At 29.9% G+C, this 17,541-nt stretch overlaps 1 protein-coding gene and 1 long non-coding RNA gene across 6 annotated transcripts; one reads left to right on the forward strand and one right to left on the reverse strand.

The window, feature by feature from the left end:
* Window positions 1-995: 995 nt before the first annotated feature.
* Window positions 996-3,763, forward strand: LOC122605916. 5 transcript variants are annotated; one of them, XR_006324748.1, is made up of 6 exons: window positions 996-1,225; window positions 1,496-1,607; window positions 2,061-2,143; window positions 2,240-2,350; window positions 2,734-3,106; window positions 3,192-3,763. It is a non-coding gene; the product is annotated as an uncharacterized LOC122605916 (long non-coding RNA). The 5 variants fall into 5 exon arrangements; XR_006324745.1 differs by having other exon boundaries at window positions 2,734-3,763; XR_006324747.1 differs by having other exon boundaries at window positions 1,496-1,570; window positions 2,734-3,763.
* A 538-nt stretch (window positions 3,764-4,301) lies between these two features.
* LOC122603552 lies at window positions 4,302-6,597 on the reverse strand. Its single transcript, XM_043776279.1, has 4 exons — window positions 6,174-6,597; window positions 5,703-5,756; window positions 4,753-4,812; window positions 4,302-4,657 (listed from the first exon to the last, which is right to left on the reverse strand). The coding sequence occupies exons 1-4, from the start codon at window positions 6,489-6,491 to the stop codon at window positions 4,535-4,537; spliced, it is 555 nt and encodes a 184-aa protein (XP_043632214.1). The 5' UTR covers window positions 6,492-6,597; the 3' UTR covers window positions 4,302-4,534.
* Window positions 6,598-17,541: the final 10,944 nt, after the last annotated feature.

A 17,541-nucleotide genomic window follows, 5' to 3' on the forward strand; every position in this document is an offset into this window, starting at 1 on the left:
TTGGCTTTAGTGGTAGCAAAGTCAATGATTTTGATCTGGGTATAAAGAATGCATGAAAAGGGCTAGTAGTGAATAGTTTCGGGTGGCTTTAAACAATTTCTGGTGGATTTTGTGGTAGTTACAGGCGGTTTCTAGCAGTCGTCACTGCTTTCTTGAGCGGTGGTCGACTATGGTGTGTAAAAATGAAATGAGATTGATGAGTTACATTATTAGGGGAAGTATAATTGTACCACCACAAATATAGATTTACCGCATATGAAACACTGACTTATTGTATGCTGAAAATCTTATATTTTGTGGTAAATTAATAAGAAACAGTGGTTCAATTATCATTTCTCTTGTTATAAATATTATATATGGAATGGATGTTCATATATTGAATGGTAATTATTTTTATGATTAGGAGATTATTTTTTTAAAAAATACTCCAGCTTATAACTATATATACCAAATGAATAAAATATTATTCTCCATTCTTCTCTATCTTTTGTTCTTGTTTATTGTTCTTTATTGGGACGAGGTAATGAACATTCGTATTTTTATTTTTTTAACATTTTTAGTCCCAGCACATATGATAATAAAAGGTTTTCTTTCACATGTAAACATCACATCGTTTCCATTCAAAGTCGCACCTTTTTCTGCTATGTAAGGCTACTCCCAATAATTATGAGATGAAAATTGCTCAGTTTTGCTATATTAGCATCATACCAGCACTTCTAATCTAATGTGATAATCTCTCTCCTTAAGGTTCCTAACACTAATTATTTATAAACAACTGTCAAGTGACAGCCTCCCCTTTGCTTTTAAAAAAAATCAAACGTAACGTAAAATAAAATAATTCAAACAAATAACTTCACTGTAAAACAAAGAATGAAAATTATGTAGCAATAACAATTAATCAAAAAACTTCTCTCACAAAGATCTTTGCTCTTTATAGTTTATATATTCAATTTTTCTTCTTTATTTTCAAATAATTGGTTTTTAAATTCAAGCTCCCAATCATCCTTAAAGATTCTAAATATCAAATATTTCTTTGAAGATTTAGATTAATTAAAGCTAAGGGATACTTCTTATTCATAACTTTACGATTTTTTCTCTATTCTTATTTTTAGATTTTTGATATAGGGTTTTAATCTGATTTTCGACTTTGAAGACGTGTTTCATTTTTTGCCAGAAGGATTTACGCTCGAAAAACCTCTATCACAACCACTCGATCAAAAAACAGGTATTTTCAACTTTCAATTTAAGGTTTTAATCTGATTTTTTGGTGATTTGGTAGATTAATAATTATATTTTGATTTATCTATAAATCTTGACAACGGTGTTTTATATATTTTGATTTGTGTATATCTAAAAAATCGGGTTTTCTAAAAATCAATGGTGGTACCTTTCTGCTGATGAGCACGTAACTAAAACTTTGTGTCTTTTACCATTACATTGGTGATAATTCTTTTTACACATCATTATATAAAAAGTTTGTATATTATCAATGTAGGGAAGAATAATCCAAGCCACTGCAAATGGAACCTCCTGATTGGTCAGTTTGATGTGTTGCTGTAGGAAGGAAATGGTTGGCGTTGTCATGTTATAGTCTTTCATATAATCTGGTCTTATTCCATTTCGGGTCTCCTACTAATTTTAAATTTAGGATATTTTTAATTTATTTTACATATATAGCTCTTTTGGTCTTTGATAAAAAATAAATTTAATGTAGGGTTGTGGTTTGTAAACTCAGCCAACGAATAATCAATAGGGTCATGGACAGTCAGCCATTTTTCAAACTAGCTAAATTCCAGATATATAGCAGCAACCGAACATTGATCAAAAAGAGGTGTTATTTTGTTTCTTCAAAGATGGTAAAAACCGGACAAAGTGAGGATTAATGTTTCCAAGGGTCAATTTGTGGCGGGTGGGCATGCGGTTAACAAAAAGTCTTGAGAACATAATCTTTAGTTTAGTTAGTGCAATTTTATGATATCTCAGAAGTTTTGGAGTAGATTGTGGTGGTTAGAAGTTTGTCGATCTCTTTCATCTTAACACAAGTTTCTTATATAATCCAGGGCGATATATTTTGCAGTGTATTCGAATACCAACCATGAAAGCAAGTTGATTATCCAATCATGCAACCAGTAGGTTCATCAAGGTACGTAGTATTTCTCTTTTGAACAACCTTCTGGCAAGGCTTTGGAACTTTCATGTAATAAAATCAGGTCTATAACCTCTTCCTATTTATTCGTAGACATGGTGCTTTGTTTAATGGATCAGAAAAAAGAGGCCGGGGACTGAGATTTCTTAATTAAACATGGACAATGAGACACTACCCAGTTATCTTAATTGGAGTGTCGTAAAGGTGTATATTGATTCTTTTTTTTTAAATGTAGCGTGTTGATTACTTATAATAGGTATGGAATGTGTATGGGTTAGTATAAAAAACCCGGTAACACTTTATTGCCAACTGCCAAGTGATTAAGGTTTTCAATACATAATTTCAATCTGCACAATGAAAGAGTTATTGCCCAATGAAAGAGTTATTTAAAATTGCCTTGCAGAAAAGTGTTGTTTAAAACTTTATGTTTGAGCTGTCTATACATATAGTAATTCCTTAATATGATTAGAAAGAACAGTTTCATATCTTGAAACAAAAGAAACTGTTTGGAGGCCAACTAAAATAGCATTTTGTCGTATATGCATTCATGATGATACTAAATATAAATGTATGATTAACTCTTTCAGTTTGCTGTGCTTATGAGGAGTTGAAGATAGCTTGGGAAATGAAACATTGGGCAGATGTTTTGTGTGGTTTTATCTGTTTTAAGGTTTTGCAGGTTTGGAAGTATAAGGACTGTTGCAAAGGAAGCGTATTTTGTGATGAACTTGATGAAAAGATAAATTTTGGCAAAGCGATGGAAGAAGAGTCAAAGACTTCATGGGGCATGGGTCTTGCCATTAGTGAGTCGGCGGCTTCGTTTATTAAGAAAAAATGTTCCGGTCAAAATATCAAATTCTTCCGCCATCTGCTTCGAATTGCAAATTTTGTGCTATGAAAAGGAATGACCATACTCGTGCGATTGAAATGATCCAAAAGGAATGACCATACATGTGAAAAGTAAGTAAACTGCAAGTCAGCTAACTAGTAACTAACATACATAAAACTGAACTAACCGACTTGTAACTAATTTTGTCGAATATAGGCTACATTATGTTACAATTCTTCACTCAAAGTAACAAAAGTTGTTAAAAACTGGAACATGCCCATTCATACGTGCGTCTCAGTGTCTGGGCTCACTCCGGCTTTACATCATGAGTCTCACCCTGCCTTTGGGGCGTTTCACCTTCTCTCCCACACGTGTAGTATGTCATCAAAGGCGGCTTAAAAACGTGAAGGGGGTGACCAGGTGACAAGTCCCATGTTTTGGGTTTAGGCTGTTTCATAAATTTCGTTCTGTTACTTTTGAAAAGTTAAGACAATTTCTTATAACCCGTGTATTTGGCCCAACAGTTTTTAGTATCAACGGGCTACACCAGTGAACCATTTCTTTTCTTTCGTTGAGAAGGCACTCAGTGTGAAGGAATATTGCTGGAAGTCATCAGTTTATTTTATAGATTGTATATAAGAAAACAAGGGATCAATTTATAGTTGGCTAGATTCTGGTTAAAGAGTAGTTCTAGGCAATGTATGGCACTGGCAACTCTAAACATAAGATCTTAAAGCAGAACTTGTCAACAAGACTGGGCTCATTAACCAAACAATCCAAAACTATTCTCAGGATATCATTTTAACAAGTATTGTTTATTATTCTAGTTTTTGAGACCACTCCAACGTGTCGAACCGGTTTAAGTGGTAGAGCGGCCAGCTCAATATCCCAACTGATCTTTAAAACATGGGGTAATAGATCATTGGCTCTTGATCAACCCATTGTATGATTTAGTCGCGAAATGAGTAGCAAATTGTAGAGGTTAAGATGTTAAATTTATACCCCATGTGATCGCATACCAAGTAATTTTAGATTTTGAAGCACACAGTATAAGAAAACATACAAGAAACACCCGCTCAAAACTATTTCTAATGATTTGATGACGGTTATACACAAGACCATCCAGAAACTTGCTGTTTCCTTGTTTAGGCACTTTGTTACTATCCAAGTCTAACTATTAACAGTAGTAGTGTGTTGTACTATAACTTTGAATGTATATTAAGTATATAGCATAAGATTATGCAGAACAAGGGGTCATGCATTTTATTTGACAATTGACAGTTGTAGTATTGTAGTAGTAATGTAGTATTATGGCAAGCAACAATCTTTAATACCGAAAATTTCAGTCTTTTAATAGCTCTGCAGAACACATTATAGGCTAGCCAAATACAACATTAAAACTGGATCTTGTGGATCAAATGATAACTCTACATATCTTCCATAACTAAAAAAACATCTTGAAAAATAGTATCAGTAAGAAATTTAAGATACCTCGACTATAAGGATGAGGACACCCTTGATTCATCATTTTTGAGGAATAAACAAATGAAATCGAATATTTAGTTGGCATCTTCATCCTCAAAGCTCAAATTTAGTGCTTGTAACTTGAATCCAGAGCTCTGTATGATCTCAACCAAATTAGAAGCCACTCCAGTAGCTTGCACTGTCGTTTTCTTCTTTAGCTAAATCAAAACAAAACAACATTCGGTAATATTTTATTCAACATGTTGTCCCATTGAATAACAGAAAACATAAGTAATTCATTAAACCAGCTCACCTCGACACTTGCAATACCCTCATGAACTTGGACTCTTAAGTCTGAGATGCCATCCGTCTCCTGAAATGAAGAAAGGAACACATATATGCATGACATCAGATCATGTGATAAGAACTGGAAGTAAATTGAACTTAAAACAGTGAATTGTGATGATTTCAACTTGTAGTCAAGAGGTTGGTAACTCTCCCAAAGGTGTCCAATCGGTCTTTGTATATCTTATTCAAAATTAAACACGCTTTCACTCCTATTCCTAACCCTTATCTATAAACAAACAAGAATAAATAATATCAAAACCCCTAGTCGACTCAATATGAAAATTCCCTACTTTAACGCAAATGCTTATCAGAAAACGATAAACAAATATAACGGATGAGGTTTTCCATTTTAAGGTCACCCGGGGAAGGCAAATTCTTTTCGTTACTCATATGTATGCAGCCTAACCGGGGCATTTGTGGCTAATTCCGTACCTTTCCCTGGCCACCCCAAGATTGTACCTAGCAGGTTACGAACCAGAGATGTCTTGTAAAGATGTCAAGATGTTGTCCTCTAAACCATCTTGGAGATGGTATTATATCTTAATCTAAATATATAGAAATTTAGTTTTATATAAATCCTAAACCAACTTCTCATTGTCCTCTATTCACATAGTCTGTGTACTTTCTTTTTATAAACCCATTTCTTTCTTGCATCTGGAACAAACCTTGAGATGGTTTTTCAGTAGCAAATGGATGTAGTTCCTAAACAATTAGCATACTTAGAAAACACTCGGTATCTAATGTTGAAACTATTAGCAAGCCTCTAACTACGATTGCCATCAATGCACAAGACTTAATTTATATCAAGTCACGTACTGGTTTCCAGATATTAAATTTATCCGCCATTATATTTATACCCATGAAAAACTACATCAACTTACTATATGTACGAAACTGAAAGCAAGTTATATTTACCTCTAAAGCACTTGTCACGGAAGGAATAGCCCCTTCACTCATTGTTCCCTCAGCCTCCATATAAAAAAACAAACATCAAATATCGTTAGTATTTCAAAACAAATCCGGTTAAGATACACAAACTTTTATTATAGCTCAATGGTAAAATGGTCAAAAGGAGAGGAATCCCTGTTCAAGCTACTCAGGGAAAGTCAGGTTTTGGCTCTGATGTACACGATACCGGTATTTCCATGGCAAACAGGACACGTTACCACTAGGTCACCTTGGAGATGGTTTTCATAGCTTAAAAATCCAAAAGAACTAAGCTGTATGACAATAAAGATGACAACTTTACAAATACCCAACTCATCTTTCTCCTTTATCCACAAAATCAAGTCAAAAACTATACTTCCAAACGAGATACATTGTTCTATTTTCTAAAATTCTCTCTTAGGACTTAAATCAAACACTTGCTGTGCATTAAAAACTAACCTGAAAAAACATGGTAAGGATATCAGAAGGTGAAACTGGAACAGAAACAGTGGGCTCAGGCTCAGGCTCAGCTTCCCCTTGGTCAGGAATCACTGTTGTTTCTTCTTCAGTGGCAGAAAAAGCTCTTATCTTGATAAATCTTTTTAGTGTTAATGGTGAGTTAGGATAAGAATTAGGAATGCCAATGCAAGAATTATGGGCTGACTGTTTTCTGTTAATAGCTAATGAATTGGAGAAAATGGTTTTTGGGTTTTTGTGGGATTTGTAAACTGTGTAACATGTGATTGTTGGTGATGATGATGCAGAAAAAGTTGCCATTTTTGTTGTGTTTTTTAGAGTTTTCAAGATTGAATTTTAACGGAGAAATGTGGCTATGGTTGAGAAGATGAGCTGAAGTTGTATTGCCCTATCCAAACCAAAGTTATCATCAATTTCTTTTACACTTTATTTTCGAGTTTTATAAAAAATCGATAAGATTAGATATGGAAGGTAAAAGAAAAGAAACTTCTAAGTTTAAAAAAAATCAAAGAAATGACAAGAAAAGAAATATTTAATTGCATTGTTAAGTTTAAATAAAAGGAAAGAAAAGAAAAATGATATTGTATAATTTTACACATATAATCTTTGAAAAATGAGTATTTGATGTAAATTTAAAGATCGAGTGGTAATTTCACATATTAATCATTTCTTTTCCATCACAATCATGTTAAAATTAACAAGAAAACTTTATGACTTAAAAGTCTTAAGTTTTCGGTGTTTTCCTATCTTTTTGTTTATAAAGAAAACTCAAGAATGAAAATTTAAAATAATTTCCTATCATTCCTTTTCTTATCCTATGAGAAAAAAAAAACACTCAAGAATGTAGTGTTAATATTTAGTCGTGATACGACATGAGGAGCTCGTTGTATAATGATAAAATCTTCTCTAAGTAAAATAAAACAGGTATTATAGTAAAACAAATAAAACAATAAGTTTCTATTTACTGAAAATCACCGTGCGTCATAAAGTCATCAAGCATCAATTGCCTCGTAAATCTTCGTGCATTAATTTAACCATGATCTAATTGTTAAAATCTTGTCTTGTTTGTTTTACTTTAATACTTGTTTTACAATATCCAACATCTGTATATACTTTAGCCAACAAAATATAAATCATGGGTCGATATAAGTATTTATATAAAAAAAAAATCCATTCATAGAAATCAAACTTAAACCTCAAATAAAACCGAAAATGTCTCAAACTAATTAGATTGAATATCATTAGCTATAACCAATCAATTATCCTAATTAAATCACCACATATCTAAAAAATAATCACCTAAATAATGGCTTTTTAAGACTTAAATTAACAAAACCATATAGTACTTTTACTCTTTTATAAAACAAATTATACATCCTTTCTTTTAACTTTTTAATAAATAAATACCTAAAATATTCTTACTAATATTTTCAACAATATTCATAAGCAAATTTGATACCCAACAGAAAGTGAAAGTGACTCTCAATGTCGTATTTTATGGGTTTTGGGTTTCAATACCTTCTTTGATGGTGTATGGGGTTGATAAGTAGACAGTCTTACCCCTACCAAAGGTAGAGAGACTGTTTACAGGTTATACCAAAGGTAGAAAATGACCTTCAGTCTTGCTCGGCATGAAGATTGAATCTAATAAAATAAATTTATAATATCTACCTTTTAATTTCTAAAATTACTACACTATATCTTTTACATCAATAATCTACATTACTTGCTACACTATTCCTTTTATTGCCCAACCATTTATTCATTATGCAATAAATATCAAAAAGTTAGTATGAAAGGAGTTATATACTAAGTTTAGGTAAATAGCAATTGCATACTCACTTTTTTTTTAATTTGTTTTGTAAGAACCATGAGAACTCTTAACTTATATGTTTGTTCACATGTTTTTTTTTGTTCATTCACATATGAAATGATATAAAAATGTATGTTGTAAAAGAAAATTTTTGAAAATACCTTCAAAGTAGCCTTTCGTGAACATGTGAATGAATTTGTTAACGTTTTCTGTTCACATGTGACAAATGACTATATATAAGATTTTGAAAAAAAATTTATTTTACAACATATATTTTTAGAACGTTTCACATGTGAATGAAAAAAAAAACACGTGATCTAATATAAAATTTAAGAGTTCTCACGGTTATTACAAAAAAATGGATTCTTAAAATAAGGGTCCCCTATATAAAATATATATATATAATAAGACAAATCTTAAAATAAACAATATGTTTTTCTTAGTGTATCATGAAAATAATTATGCATCAATATATCTACTTGTGTTTTCTGAATAGTGATGCATCAACTTTATTATGATCCAAAAATCAAAATGTTGTCTTATACGAGAATGTTTTACTTTTACATTTGTTTTACAATAGTCAAACCCCTAGATATACATGTCTTTTAGTAACTATTACGAGTAGATTGTAGCTTATGAGTGTTAAGTGGTGTAAAATAATTAATATATTATAATTTAAAAAATGTATGATTACCTATATAAGTTATTTTTCCATAAGCTACAAACCATTTTCAAAAGCTTATTTAAATAACTCATAGAGTTCATGAAAAGCCAAGGCTATCACAATTTTTGACTAATAACTGCTATTAATGTATTCATTTACGGTTTGGAAACTACAAACAGAGCAAGCAAACAAAATTTGCTGTCTAGTTTGTTAAAATATAGAGTAAATTACACTTTTCGTCCCTAATGTTGACATATTTTTTACTTTTGATCCCTAAACTTTAAAAATTACAATTTTGACCCAAAGTTGGCCAATTTTTTCAATAATCGTCCTCTGGCCTTACGACGTTAAAAAATAGCCGTTAACGTACGCACGTGCTAGACACGTGAGGGCAATAATGTCATTTCACTTTACACCGAGGGATGAAAAGTGAAAAATTAGTTACTTAAGGGACAAAAAGTGGAAAAATAGCTACTTGAGGGACGAAAAATAAAAATCATACAAATAAACTTATTCTTCCATTCTTTCTTTTCCGATCATCTTCTCCGATCATTTTTACCGATGGAATTTTCCGACTATGAATCCAAATCTATACCACAAACAAAATCATTTACTCAAATTCATGACATTCAAAACACAACCAATCAAACAAATTATAGTTTAAACATGTCAGTCATCTTTTTTTTTCTTTTCTAAATTTTGATTTTAACTGAAAGGAAGACGGTGGATGGTGGTGATTCTAGGTGGCGGCGGTTGGTTGGTGGTGAATGTAGACGGCGGTGGTTGAAGGTGACTGTAGATGGCGGTGTTTGGTGGTACTTGTAAGCGGTGGTGGCTGGTGGTGATTGTAGGCGGTGGTGGTTGGTGTTGATTGTAGTGGCGGTGGCTGGTGGTAATTATAGGCGGCGATGGCTGTGGGTGGCAGTTGCTCGTGGTGGTTATAGACGGCGGTGGCTGGTAGCGAGGCTGTTGGTGGTGGTTATTAGGTGGTGGTGATTGTAGAGGCTTGGGGGTAAAAGGAAAATAAATGTCTAGTCGGAAAATTTCATTGGAAAAGATGATCGGAAAAGAAAGAATGGAAGAATAAATTTATTTGTATGATTTTCATTTTTCGTCCCTCAAGTAGCTATTTTTTCACTTTTCGTCCTTCAAGTAGCTATTTTTTCACTTTTCGCCCCTCGGTGTAAGGTGAAATGACATTAGTGCCCTCACGTGTCTAGCACGTGCGCACATTAACGGCCATTTTTTAACGTCGTAAGGCTAAAGGACGATTATTGAAAAAATTGGCCAACTTTAGGGTCAAAATTGTAATTTTTAAAGTTTAGGGATCAAAAATGAAAAACGTGCCAACTTCAGGGACGAAAAGTGTAATTTGCTCTAAAATATATACTCTACAACTTTTACAAACCTATAAATACTATGAACAAAATATTTTAGTCTTGTAATTGTATAATATGATATAATCAATAATAGACCGCAAAACAGTTTATAATCACAAATAATACATAGATAAACATGAATTTATACTCAATCAAATTAAATTGTTGTTTTATAAACTAAAGATCATATTTGATTTAAAAAAAAGAATATAAGAAATAACTTTTTCATATATAAGCATTTTTTTTACAGTTGCAGATTAAATATCACAATGAATAATATAAACTATGTTATTTTAACTGGGTTCAGTGGTTCACGCTAGAGAGCTCTCTCACCCAGTATCTAATATGAGAAAAAACGCTCTAATAATCCGTTCAAAAGCACGACAATATATTAAAAGGAAACCTTGCCCCTTATATTCAAATCTAAGTCTCCCTGAATTCATATCCTCATAGGAAAACTTCCTTACCGTTGGGATATTAACTCGTTGATTGATAATTTCAAAGTATTCTATATACATTAAGAAGTTTCAAAGTATTCTATATACATTAAGAAGTACTAAAAATATAATTTAAAAGTGTTAGGTCCAGCTTACTGATAAACTAGAGCGTCTCCAGTTGAATCTGGAGACAAGAAGATTTGTCCAGAAATAATAGAAGTCCAGTGGCCGGTGTACAATTGATGTCACTGGAGCTTCACTCCAGTTGAGATCTGATCAAGAACTGAAGACATTCCAGTTGAAGTCAAAGACAACAAATGAAAGATAGGAAACATTTGTGGCAGCGAAGCCCATTAAGTGTTTTACTCGGATCAAGACTAGAGAAGCATTAGTGTAAAAGTTTTACACTGATTATGAAGAAGACCTTTTTGTTTACAAAAAAACAAGTTGGATAAAGTGACTTTATGTCTAACTTTATCATGCATTTTGAAGGAATTTATTACACTTCCTTAAATGCTCTCAACCATATTTGTATGGCAAGGTTGATATCCAAATGCTTTGCCTATAAACAGAGGTCTTTGCATAACCAATAAAACACTTTGCATTCTTAGACGTTTGCATTCTTGGTGAACTTGTGCAATATTCTCTCAATCGCAAAAAAGAATATTTCACAACTTTAAGTGTTTCGATTGTTAAGAGAATTTCCAAGTATAGATCAGTTGTATTTCATAGGTTGTTTACATTATTGTATTATCTTGGTTCCGCAACAACCTTGTAATTTATTTGACATTAATAAATAAATTACACTTGAAAATTACATATTCTCTCACCAAATTTACTTTACAAGTACTTTATATTTGAATTGTCTTTATTTATTTACTTTTGTCATCTTAATATGTAATCTTCCATATTAACGTGGTATACTGTTCACTGCAACTGGTCGTCTCCATATCAGTGAATGTATTGCAAAGTAATCTCACCATTGACATAGAGGTGTATTCAGTAGTATCATCTCTTGAGTTGAGACTTATAAATAGTTACCATGGTCGGTCTATAGGGTGGACAAAGTGGACAACGGGGCGAGACCTGTTTTTTTAGGGGGCCTTTTTTTAAAAAAAAAAAATTAAAACTTTTACCGTCTTATAAAGGGAAAAAAATGTTTAAGCAGTCATAATAATCTAAGTCAAGCGATGCTCTCATTCTGTCAAAGTGATCACAAATTGTCCTTGTCCCCACCTTTCTTTTAATTTGCAGGTGATATTTTTTTCTTGTTTTTATTTTATGTAGATAACGATTCATTGCAAACTTTTATTTTTATGATTTTGTATTTTTTTTAGTTTATTGAAAAATAACTTTTGTTATGTTTATTGATACAACATTTATCATCGTTTTTAAATATTAGCTTGTATAATATAAACTTGTTGTTCAAAAAATATATACATATATAATTTGTTACGCTTAGCCTATGAACCTCTTTTTTAGTACTCAACCAATACCTATAAATTTTGAGGACGACCATAATAGTTACATATTTCAATTACTTTAAACAAAAAAAATCTTACACGATTGCTTCTCATGTACCTAAAAGGGTAATAGAAAATGACAAAGTATGCCAATTTGTCAGATAAGTCGACAACAACAACAACAAATTCACATGATAATATTGCTTTTCAAAGACAAGACAAAACAAAAATATAGCAGAACTAAAAATTGGAATTAAAAACAAGGACTTATTCCTTACGAAGTTACGATTTTGTCAAAATGGACACCTACACCTACCTCATTATTAACCCTGTCCAAGTTAGACAATAACATCGCTTTTAATCCTTTTGTAATTATAATGACTAATTGGTTTTCTATTACTTATACTCTCTTTCATACATTATGGAGTTTTGAGAAATTTTCATAACAAAATCACTTTCTTTTCTTAAAGCAATAACAATTTATGTCGCACAACAAAATTTAGTTAAAGAAAAACGTAATTAAATAGAACATTTACTAGTAAAATAACACAAGACTATATGGATTATATAATGTTTATAAATCACGCATATAGTGCTAATAAATGCAATTAGCTATTTAATGAAGAATTATATGTGATGTTGCTTTCAAAGTTTTGAAGGCTTTCCTAATTTCAACACAGAAAGTCCTTTTCAATCCTATCACTCTCCAAACACCCATTTTGATGGTGATTGTTTTATAATTTTTCTTTAATATAATCAATTTGATAATAATAAACAAATAACAATATTAATCAACAAACGTATATTACTATCATCACAAAGGACAAATATCATACTCCGTATTTGGGTGTATAGAAAATGCATTAATTTTTTAGAATGATGAAAACTCAACAACTATAATAATAGGTTATGTTTCATCATAAACATTCAACTTAGTTTAGGAGAAAAAAAGGTTAATTTGATGTAAAAAATATTTTGATATACTTTGAATCAATTTATCTAAATCATGTGTCAATTCAAGATGACACATCCACAAAAGTCACATTCTATGCCAATGTCTTATATTTGCAAAAGTAATCCAATATTCAAACTTATATAACAAAGACATAGAATATGTCAAATTCAAACAGCCTTAAAATTTCACCAAATACTCAAATTTAGTTTTGAGTTAGAATCATAAGAAAAGTAATAATAGAAATTTGAAAGAAAAAGGGAGTTAAAAGAAGAAATAATATGAAAAAGTAAATTACAACTATGGTCTCTGTTGTGGTCACAAAATTACTTATATTATCCCTACTTTTGGTCCAAAAATATTGCTCCATTTACGTTTTCGGTCTAATCAACTAACGAATGTTAAAATACTTAATTTTTCTCTTATTTTATTTTGTATGTTTTAACACACACCTACACATTTTTATCCCCACTTTAAATTTTTAAAAAAGTTGGAGTAAATTATTATTATTATTATTATTATTATTATTATTATTATTATTATTATTATTATTATTAAAGATTTTTGGATTTAGGTAGAACCGTGGAACTAAAACTTCTCAATGTTAAGAGAAAAATTAAAAGAAAATGAATAGGTATTATGCCCGTTAGTTATTAAGCTTATAACTAATATATAACATCATAGCTCAATTTTAATTACTAGAAAGTTATTTTAAAAGCATAACAATAATAAAAATTTATTTGTTTACCTTTTAAAATCTTGAGGTGTTACATGTAAGTTCGAATATCAATCAGATATTTTTATGCGAGTATCTCTTTTCACCTTCTTTACTAATCCATTAATAGATGGAGTGATACTCGTTACCAATGTAGGTTATGTGAAGTTGAAAAATGCGGGTTCGATCCGTAAGGATGTCTAAATCATGTGGGTATTAAGTGAAGGTATTTTACCGACATCATAATCCTTATGGAGTGGGATGATGGAGATTCAATATGGTTCCGGGGACATAATGCCGTTCTTTAGTTTTATTTTTATTATTATAATTATTTTCATTTTTTTCCCTACATATAACTTTCTACTATGTAATAACAAAGTTGTACATTGTACATAAAATATTGTATTTTGAATGGTCTGTTTAAGAAGCCTATTTATTTATTTTTTAACGACAAAAGTTATATTTGTATTAACATACCTAGTAGCTAACAAGACACTAGTACCCAAAAATTACAATTACAATTGAAACAAAACAATATAATTCTAGACTAATTCTGCTACATTAACTACGAGTATTATAAAAAATAAGTAAAAAATGTGTGTCAATGATAAGAAACTCAAGACACGAGAAAAATCTCAACAATGAAAGGTGAGCTACACTTCATAATGTTTTTTTTATGTAGTCTCAACCATGTCATGGGTAGACGACTAATATGATACACTACCAAAAGACACATTCTAATCAAAATGTGATGTCTGATAACAATAGTAAAACAATCCAATAACAAGCCATGAGACATAAACAAACTAACACAGACAATTTTTAACAAGATTTAGATAGCCACGAACCACATTATGTTTAAACATGAAACATCATTTCGTGTCGTGTGAACATATTTCTTTGAAAAATTACTAGTTATATTATGTATTTTATAACATACTAATTCCGATACAACTCTAACAAATATTAGTCGGACTTTTCACATGTTATAATTTGTTGTCAGGAAATAGACAATACAACTATATATATATATATATATATATAACTAGAATATTATCCGCGTTATACGTTGAAAACATATATAATTAATGACATGTTAAAATTTTATAATATCATAAGTTGACAAAATTTAACCAGGTAAAAATTAAACAACTAAAAAAGATGAATTTATATAAGTGGTCGTTTAAATTCAGGCTAACAGTGACCAGGAAGTTGAAAAATTGATACATCATCTATTAGAGAGCTCGCTAAGTTTGTTCTTTTTTTTTGATTTTTTTATTCACCCGGGATATGTCTGCATTGTCATTGTACTTATGCTTTAATGTTTTGCTCGAATATTTTAGTTATACACTAAAATTGCTAAGCAATTTAATTATCAATCTATATATCGTTTGTTTTTGTTAATCTAACTTAAAAATATGCATAATATCATTGTAATTTTTATACAATTATTTTTCTGATATATAATTTTGATAACTTATTATAGACTCTATTTTTTTTAATTTTTTTTATTAAGAATACCGGTTTGACATCCGGTCCAGTTTTCAAAACATTAATTTATTAAAAACGTTATATGATTAAAATTCTACACAAAAATCATTATAACCAAATTTTATTCGTTATATGATAAAAATTCTATTAAAAAATATGATTTAATAAAAACATATTACATTAAAAAAAATTATTGTAAAAACTTTAAAATTTAATTTGAAAGATAAAAACTAATATAAAATATAAAAAATATTAGTTTCGATAATTATATTATTAAAATTATCAATTATTAATGTCTACAAAATTAAATAAAAAATAATAATAATATAAATTTATTAAATTAAAATTAAATTTAAAAAAGTTAAATAACGTATATGACATTATAATTTTATCTAATGACTCTAAATAAAAGTTGAACTTTATTTAAGAATCTATACTTTTCAAATATTTAGAGATGCTTTTTTATGTTCACATGTAAAACTACATATAATTTGTTAATTAAATTTCTAAACAAATTTTATGAAACGTTGCTTTCAAATATCTCAAAAGCTTTTCTAGTTTTAAAACAGAAAGCAACATTTGTACGTCTTATTTTAGCCCGTCACCCTCCAAGCACCCAATTTACAATTGTGAGTTTCTTTTGTAATCTAGAATTGATAGATAGGAAAAAATATTTTATTACTAGAATATTACATAGGAGGAAGTTAAAAATACAAATTTTAATACTGTACAACATTCAACATTCAATGTTCTATAATATAATATGTATATTAAATTGGTTCAAACTAAATAGATTCCCGTACAATACAAATCTTGACTCACTAATTTATGTTTTCACGTATGTACATACTTCTAATTAAATATTTAAATACTAGTAAATACCTAAAAAAGTTACATACATAAGCTTTTAATTAAATATACACACAATAGGCATATGCAATTATGCATAATTGCATATAGTTGATTACATTTACAAACCCGACACCTATCTATCAGTATTTCTAACAATTATTTTCTTATAGTTGTATGTGTAACATGTTGTAGGTGATATTTATGGCGCTTTTGTACATAAGGAGAGTGGTGTACATGGATAGCTCAATCAAAATCGGCAAGATGTAAAACATGTACTTAATGTTTTGGTAGTTGTAAATGTAAAAGTGTCTTTTCAACGTTTTTGTTGTCTTATATTGAATGCTAAAGGTTGTAAATACTTTGATGTAATATATTAGTAAACAAGTCGTTAAAAGTGTCCTTTGATTTTTAATATGAAGTTTTTATTGTATAATTAGTTGATTGCGTTAAGTATTTTGAGTATGGATATGAAATACATAAAATAGAAAATGCAGGTTCAAGCCCAATTTTTGTATAATTAGTTGATTGCGTTAAGTATTTTGATCTTTGATCGGCAAAAGAATAACGACGCGATGTTGCGATCTAGGGAATTTCTAAGTGATTTTTAGCCTTAGTGTTTTTAGTCACATATATTTGTAAAGTGTGTATATTAACTTGATTTGATATAGCATCATCACCAAATGATATAATAAATCTTTGTGTTCTATACATGAAATGCGTTTAATTACAAATAGAAATAACAATTTTTAAGACGAAATGATTTACAATGTTATCTCGATCAACTTTTTACTGACCATATAACACAATTTTGCCCAAATTTGCCTTAAACACATTACAAAACTTCATGCACTGATCCTTAAAACTATAACAAGTTACTTTTTATTGTAATATTTTCATCTTCGGTATCTTGCCGAAGATTATAGTATGTTAATAAAAGTTGGCCGTCCAAAAAATTAAAAAAAAAATACTTTTTCATATGAAAAAACTATGATGTACCTTAATCAAGAATATAATTTAAGTATATTTTATATGCTATATACATATGTAATTAAATGCAAAATATTTATTCTTAATTATATAACTTACGATATATATCTCTTAACTTTTAAAATTATTATATTACCTTAATATACATTTTTACAAAATTACTTACACTACTTGTCATCATCGTCACAAGCCCACAACCACTCATAGCCGTTGTTGCCACCACATCAACGTCGCAAATGTACAAACATCCATATGGTTTACAACAAAATAAATTCAACACTTTCATCAATATTTATTAATAGACCATGATAACGTGTGGTTTTATAACTACTTAAACATTAATAAACATATAACATCAATTCAGGTAAAAATAACATCTTAGCATTGAACTAAAAACACAACATCTTGTGTTTATAAAGAACTTAATACAAGAACTTTTTTTAATTGACTTAGTAATTTAAGTTGTATTTGTTTGTGCTTAAATTGATTAAACTAAAAAGTTAAAAGGAAGGGTTATCTAAATTAATCATCATAGAAAGTTTTTGGGATTGGTTATAAGGTGGTTATTTAATTATTGTGTTTAAGAGTATTTGGGTT

Source organism: Erigeron canadensis, chromosome 6, assembly GCF_010389155.1.
Source record: "Erigeron canadensis isolate Cc75 chromosome 6, C_canadensis_v1, whole genome shotgun sequence".
Taxonomy (NCBI): Eukaryota; Viridiplantae; Streptophyta; class Magnoliopsida; order Asterales; family Asteraceae; genus Erigeron; species Erigeron canadensis.

Bases quoted from the DNA above. Each gene is read 5' to 3' on its own strand.
- LOC122603552 (XM_043776279.1), bottom strand. From the start codon at position 6,491: ATGGCAACTTTTTCTGCATCATCATCACCAACAATCACATGTTACACA. The intron at 5,757-6,173 runs GTTAGTTTTTAA...TTTTATATGGAG, and splicing joins TCCTTACCATGTTTTTTCAG to GCTGAGGGAACAATGAGTGA. The intron at 4,813-5,702 runs GTAAATATAACT...TCTTCATTTCAG, and splicing joins CCGTGACAAGTGCTTTAGAG to GAGACGGATGGCATCTCAGA.